Below are 7,673 nucleotides of genomic sequence, written 5' to 3' on the forward strand. Positions count from 1 at the left end.
AATGAGTGTTTCTGAACGCACCACTCACATCATCTTCCTCCATCGTCTAAAACAAGACAACACAACTTGTTAGCTAGCGCTAGCTAACGTCTGTGGAGAACTGTTTTGCCTCCAGCTAAGCCCCGCCCTCAAAATAAAAAACCATCACACTGTTTACTAACAGTTAAAGAGTCTATATCTAAATCTTCAGCTCATTTTTAAACACATCTGTAGTTATAAATGTTTTCAGGGCAGCATGGTGTCAACACTTCACAACATTTTGTTCCTCTAACAAACCCTGATGACGATGATGATGATGATGATGTTGATGATTATTATCATTATTATTATTATTATTATTATTATTGTTGTTGTTGTTTGTGTTATTGTTATTATGGTATGTAGGTAGTGATGGGTTGTGTGGTGACATGTTAACAGGACTGACTGATTGCAGTGATAATAATAACGTGACTGACTGAATGCTCTGATATATAATGTTCCCACTCTCTCTCCATTGGTTTTGGGCATGGCACTTCTACTCACGCTTACACAGCCACCGTAGAGGCAGAAGAGGCACGAGGTATGCAACCATCTCTGTCTGTCTGTCTACCTGTCTGTCTGTCTGTCTGTCTGTCTGTCCGTCCGTCCCTCTCTCAGCTCTGTGTTGTGTCTTTAACTGTCTGATGGTTCCTGATGCTTCAACATGTTTGTCTCTGATTACTGACGTCGTGACAGTTAAAGGTCCAGTTTACTCTGAGTCCTGTTCTGACGCAGGGTAAACGGGCTCAGTTGGCTTTAAGTGTCCCCGTGTTGAGAGCTTATTTCCACCACCTCTGTCACACTTTGATTTTGGGGACGTCTTGAATTCACACATCATTTATGCGTTTAGTGATCGAGCTAATAAAGTGTGTGCAACAGCCACCTGTAAACATTTAATAAACGTTTTTATAACACACTGTAATGTAGCTGTAAGCAGATATAAGTGATGTTCAGTTTATTAGGTACATCTAGCTGAAGCTAACAGAGTCTAATCACCAGTGAATATCCTCCTTCATTAAGGTTATAATGTTTGTTTGAGAGACGTCAGCAGGACGTCGTCTGTGGAAATTGTCTGTGTTATACTGACAGGTGTTTCTGTTATTTTGTCCACCCCGGTTACATTAACAAGGGCTGACTAAATAACAGAGACGCCTCTGTAAACAGTGGAAAGGCCCTTTAATGAAAGTCTGTTTCTTTGTCTTCATGCTGTCCTCGTCCTGTTGTTGAAGTAAGTTTTCTCTGCTGGTCCAACCAGTGCTCCCAGTATTCAGTACACGTCATGTACCAGTGGTGACTGTGTGCAGCAGGGTCGCAGGTTAAAGAGGAAATTACACCCACGGGTGAATTCACAAATGATTGCAGCCGATGAACCTGCACACTTAAGAGAGAAAGAAATTGAGGAAATAACGTCTCGGTGCTGCTGTGCTGTTTACACACACACATTTAAATACATGAGGTCCAAATTATATGGAGGACGAAAAATGACACAATTATCCATTTTAAAAATGTAGAAATAAATCCATAAATAAAGAAGTGAATGCAAAAGGTCAGGACCTCATAACTCAATACAGAAACACAGATATTATTAATTAATTTATTTATTTATATCGTGTTTAGTAACTTTTATTTATTTAAACATTTATGTATTAATTAAAAAAAATCATTTATTTATTATTTATTTATTTCCATGTTTCTGTATTTATTATGATATATTTATTTAATTTAATTTATTTATTCCCATTTATTTATTTATGTATTTATTTTTACATATTTCACATTCATTTTTTAAATTTCGGTATTTATTCATATATTCCAGCTCTGCTTATTTATTTCAATATTTACATTACAAAATTATACATACAATAGATTTATTCCTGTATTGATCCATTTATACGTTTATTTACTTATTTCCATATATTTTTTTTTTTGCATATTAGGCATTTATTTATTTATTTCTGCATTTATTTATACTTTAATTAATTTCTTTCAGCATTCATTTATTTTTTATTATGTATTTTTTCTGTATTTATTTGTTTATATTTCACAATTATTTTTTAATTTGCATAATTATTTATATATATTCTGCATTCATTTGTTCATTTTAGTATAAATATAGTAGAATAAATAGTAATACAGACATCAGTTTATTTATTCACTTATTCCTGTACTTATTTAATTATTTCCATATTTATATATAAACATTAACTATTTATTTTGTATTTATTCATATATTCCACAATCATTTGTTTATCTCTGTATTTCTTAATGCAGTAAATTATTTATTCATACATTATTTACGAATGTGATTAATCTATTTATTCATTCCCATATTTATATATACATTTATTTACATATTTATTGGTGCTGTCCTCTGTGTTCTTGGTGCAAAGTCAACATTTATGTTTTACCACATGGATAATTATAATGTTTAAAACTTTATGTTTGCGTGTCATGAGCGTAGTCCGTCAGCGGCTGCAATCGGTTCTTTGTGAATTGGCCCGTGCGGCGTGTTAGTGACCCTGCTGCGTTTCAGACGTTTGTGGCTCCGCTCTCATACGTGTCTGTTTCCTTGCAGCCATTCAAGGCTTCAACCCGCAGCACAAGATCCAGAGCTTCGAGGAGGCTCGAGGTCTGGACCGCATCAACGAGAGGATGCCCCCCCGCCGCGACAGCAAGCAGCAGGAGGCCGCCCCCTCCCTCAACAACCTGCCGGCCAGCACCGGACCTCCGGACAAGAACGGCACCAACGCACAGGCCTAAATCCTCCCCGTCCTTTACTCCCCTTTATCTCTCCTTCTTCTTCCTCCTCCCTTCCTCCTCCTCTCCTTGCTTCCTTCCCTTCCCCCCTTCTCTCCTTTAAGAGCAGGAGAAGAGGCAGTTCAGTCCGAGCGACTCTCGCCACGCTTAATTTATTTTATCATCTATTAAATATCATAGTTTAAGACTGAACAGGATGAAATCTCAAACCGTACGTGGACTCTGCTGAAGGCAATCATCATCACCGCCCGGTCCAGTCGACGCAAATCCATTTTATATAATAAGAATAATGATAACGATCAGGAGGCTGTCGCTTTATTCAGGACGACGCCTTCCTTTCTATCAGCGTTTTATTTTGGCGAGGGAGGAAGTCATTCAAACGCTGTGTTCGTGCCCACACACACACACACACACACACACACACACACACACACACACACACACACCAGAAGCGACAGAATCAGATAAATCCATCCTTTCTTATGCCAATGATAGTGTGACTGAGCTCTGAGGAGCGAGTATTGACATTTATATTATATATGTATATTTTAATTGTTCCCTCTTTTCAATGTGATGTTTTTTTTTTTGTTTTTTACAACACATAGATTTAGGCTTAATTATCCAGAGTGGGGGGGAGTGGGCGCAGAAACACAGAGGGGGAATTAAAGGGTTATTCCGCTTTATTGCAACTCGGGTCTTAAAGTTTGAAGTTCGTTATTAAAAGGAAACTTCTCAATTTTCAACCTGGATCCTTTCACCCATGTTTTTGTGTCTACGTGTCTGATTGTTTTTGAAGCTGGTCCAGAGCTGAGCGAGACAAACAGGCTGCAGTGTAACCACTCTGTTCACACCGTCAGTGTCCGTCCACTGACAGTGTTTGTTTTGTCACTGACAGGCTCAGACTGTTATTCTAAGTGAAAGGATCCCTACAGAGATAGAGCTTTGTGTTAAAGAGTCAGATCCTTTTTGTTTAACCAGAAACAGCCCTGAAATCACCGTCACCAAACCCACCAGCCTGCATTTAGATAAACAGTCATGTTAGTGTGTATAGAGGCAGCATGATGTCACATCTAACTGGTGAATTAAGGGTTAATTTCAACCAAACCAGAGCTGGTGATTGTTGGACCAAGATGGTTTGTGTGAGTTTTATTTTGTTTCTATTGACTTTGAATGAAGTGTGTTTTATCTCTGTAGGGATCCTTTCCAAAACTTAGAATAACAGTCTGAGCCTGTCAGTGACAAAAACACGGTTAGTGGACGTATGTTTCACCGCTGCTGCAGCGCTGTCTCTCAGTACTGAACCAGCTTAAAAAATGACCACTACCATTCGTCATTTAGACACAAAACACGAGGGGAATGGAGCCCAAGTTAAAACACCAAAGTTACCCTGCAGGGTTGGAAACGGTCGTTTGATGACAGAATCTTAACTGAAGTTCCACTCGGTGTCTTTTTCTGCAGAGTCGACTCTGTGAGCGGACTCCCTTTAACGAGATGTGGTTAAAAGCTCCAGAAAAAGTTAGTGACTGGACGGAGAGTTCAGATTTTCATGTCAAACATCATCTGTCCTGAAAACATGTTACTCACTGAAGACAAAAGAAAAAGACGTCATTAGGACGAAATCTGATGGGTTGGAAACAAACGTCCAGGTCAGACGAACGCTCTGTCGACTCGCTGCTTCAGCGATGACTGTGTCTGAATACACAGTTTGCTGCATAACGTGTGATCCATGTGGATAAAGATCAAACATTCGACATAAGAAAACACAATTTAAACAAAAACATAAATTAAAATAAATAAATGTGTTAAACCCATGAAGAAGAAGGAATAAGAATAATTAAGATCATCAGCCGAGCAGTCACAATCAATAAGACACGAGAATAAAACATAATAAGACACATTAGTTAAAACCAATGAAAGACGTAAGAATTAAAATTATTCTCTGAGGTTAAAGTTGTGAATTAACAAGAGAGAATATTTGATACCCTCTGAGATTAAAATTGTATATTCATGAGGAAAAAACCCAGATTTCTCCTGAGATTGAAGTGGCAAATTTCCGAGAACAAGCCTCCAACATTATCTGAGATTAAAATCATAAATAAAGAAAAAAACGTAGATATTCTCTGAGAATAAAGTCATAAATCTACTGTGACAAACCTCTGATATTCTCTAAGATTAAAGTGGTTCATTTACAAAAAGTAGTCTGATATTTTCTGATACTGAAGTGGATAAATTTCCAAGAACAAATGTCTGATATTCTCTGAGATTATATTGGTAAATTAACGGCAGAAAAATGTTGATATTTTCTGAGAATAAATGTCATAAATGTGGATATTCTTAGATTTAAGACGTATATATGTACGAGAAAAAATCTAAAATTTTATGAAATTGAAGTGTAAAATTACGAGATAAAAACCTCGGATATTCTCTTTGATTAAATGGGTAAATTCATAAGAAAGAAATTCGTACATTCTCTGAGACTCCAGCAGTAAATTTAAATATATAAAAAAAATTCTCACAAATTAAATTTTCTTGCAAATTTTTGATTTTAGAATCGCAGAGAAAATTCACTCAAGTTTTTCTCTGTCATAAATGTACGAGTTTTCTCTCAGCACATTGCCCCACCTCTGCAATTTATTATCTCACTGTCGTAGGTTTCTGAACTCAGTCCTTCAGTCTCAGAGTTTAAAGGTCTGACATGTTAAAGAAATAAGAGCTGACTTGAATAAACTGCAAAGTCCTGCAGATTTCCCCTCAGAATCAGCACTTATGAAGATGAAGGCACTTAAATGTTCTCTCGTGGATTTTACAGGTGCATTTTGGTTGGGTCTCCACCAAACGCCACAAGTTACCAAGTCATCGTCAGATTTGTGAAAACTCCAAGTTTGAAAACTTTGATTAACGTCACAGTCAGGACCTGCGTGTTTGTGCATAAACGCGTCGTCTTGTTTCCGACCCGTCAGATTTATAAATGTTAGAGGTGACAGAGAAAGCCACAAGAAGAGTCCCAAAGTTTTAATAAACAGGAAGTACCATTTAGGCATAAAGAGCAGAGCTGAGGTGTGTCGGCGGCGATTCGGTCCTGGGTGATTTAACTGTTGTTTTCTTTGTTTTCGGGGAGGTGGGTGGGTGAACGTATTTCAGGATCTTTTGTCGGGGAGCGAGGCCTCATTTCTGACTTCTGTTCGGGTCTCTGAACATATCTCACAGAATGTACAGAAATAAAATCAAGATTTTTTTCTTTACAGCTAAATTTGAAAAAAAAAAAAAGAACTTTTTTTTGTCGAGTACATGTATTGCGAGGCCTCTCATTTATGTAGATGTTTCACTCCATTCAAATAAAAAACAGAAAAATGACGCTGCCTCTGTGTCTGTTCAATGCTGCTTTCAAGGACGCTGGCTCTCCTTCGCCGCCCGGCTGCCAATCAAAGGCCAGCGTGGGAGGTGTTGCTTTGTGCGGCTCCATCCAGACGAGTGGCATTGAAACATCGCCAGCGCCTCGCTTTTATGTGTAGGCCCATATGTTTCCGTAGCAACACAGACCCTCCACATTATTACCTGCAGCTCACTCAGGATGAAGTAGCTCCGCTGCTCAAGTTTGCCTGAGCGAGACAGAAAAGGTTAATGATGATGAAGATGAAGCGGCGGGGGCGTCTGAACACGAATCTGTCACGACGAGAGGTGTGAAACAATCACTGCAACACCGAGGTGTGAAACGTTGTAGTAACAAATCAGGAGCGAGAGTGAAGACAACAAATCAGACGTGAGGTTTAATGTGTCGTGTTATAAAACAACAGGGAGGAACCACGGTGGTGCGTTCAGGTCCAACACCAATTACTGAGTATTTAAATTATTAAATTTACAGCTGCAGATTTGAAGGAGACTGTTTTCATCATGAGACATATCAGAGAACTTCAAATTCTGGTCTTTGATTCAGACTGTTTTTAACTTGAGCCGATTAATAAATCAGTGGAAAAGTGAAATGTTTGATTCTCTTAAAGGTACAGTTCACCCCAAAATTAGAAATATTTTTACTCCTCCAAGCTGGCGATAGTCGTGGCTACAGGCATCACGTTTTCGCCATATCTGTTCCACTCTCATTAATGCAATATCTCAAGAACGCTTCCAGGTAATTTCATCAAATTTAGCACAAACGTCCACTTGGACTCAAGGTGCACTGAATAGATTTCGGTGGTCATAGGTCAGAGTTTAAAGTCAGTGTGACCTAATCTGTCTCGTTCTCATGAACGCAGTATCTCAAAAAGGGCTTGAGGGAAGTTCCTCAAATTTGGTGCAAACATCAGCTTGGACACCAGAATGAACTGATTAAAATTTGGTCGTCAAAGGTCACTATGACCCACTCGTGGACACTGACCCGCTAGTTAGGAACCACTGATCTAAAGAACAACTTCAGAGAGTTTCCTCAAATTAAGCACAAATATCCGTTTGGACTCAACAATGAACTGATGGTATTGTGGTGGTCAAAGGTCAAGATCACCGTGACCTCATCCATCACATTCTCTTAAGTGCAACATCTCAAGAACTTCAGCACAAACATCCACTCAACTCAACTATGAACTGATAGTATTTTGGTGGTCAAAGGTCAAGGTCACTGTGACCTGGTTTGTCTAGTCTTGTGAACTTAATATCTCAAGAAGACCCTTAGGGAATTTCCTTAAATTTGGCACAAACATCAACTTGGACTTGAGGATGAACTTAGGAGAAATTGGTGGTCAAAGGTAACTGTGACCTTGCGTCCGTCTCATTCACGTGAAGACGATATCTCAAACAGGGCTTGAAGGAATATCCTCAAATTTAGCACAAACATCCCCTTGGACTCAACAATGAACTGATGAAATTTGGTGGTCAATGGTCAAGGTCACTGTGACCTGGTTCATCTT

At 38.6% G+C, this 7,673-nt stretch overlaps 1 protein-coding gene across 3 annotated transcripts in view; it reads left to right on the forward strand.

Annotated features, from left to right (window-relative positions):
- Positions 1–5,101, forward strand: part of ppp3ccb (protein phosphatase 3, catalytic subunit, gamma isozyme, b) — a 44,527-nt gene extending 39,426 nt beyond the window's left edge. The window contains exons 13-14 of one of the 3 annotated variants that reach the window (XM_049603830.1): positions 533–559; positions 2,603–5,101. In XM_049603830.1, coding sequence (XP_049459787.1) covers positions 533–559; positions 2,603–2,778 — 203 coding nt within the window. In that variant the 3' untranslated portion in view covers positions 2,779–5,101. Of the gene's footprint in view, positions 1–532; positions 560–2,593 lie in introns of all 3 variants that reach the window. The other 2 variants (XM_049603829.1, XM_049603831.1) reach the window with 2 other exon arrangements.
- Positions 5,102–7,673: the final 2,572 nt, after the last annotated feature.

This window comes from Epinephelus fuscoguttatus, linkage group LG18 (assembly GCF_011397635.1).
Source record: "Epinephelus fuscoguttatus linkage group LG18, E.fuscoguttatus.final_Chr_v1".
Classification (NCBI taxonomy): domain Eukaryota; kingdom Metazoa; phylum Chordata; class Actinopteri; order Perciformes; family Serranidae; genus Epinephelus; species Epinephelus fuscoguttatus.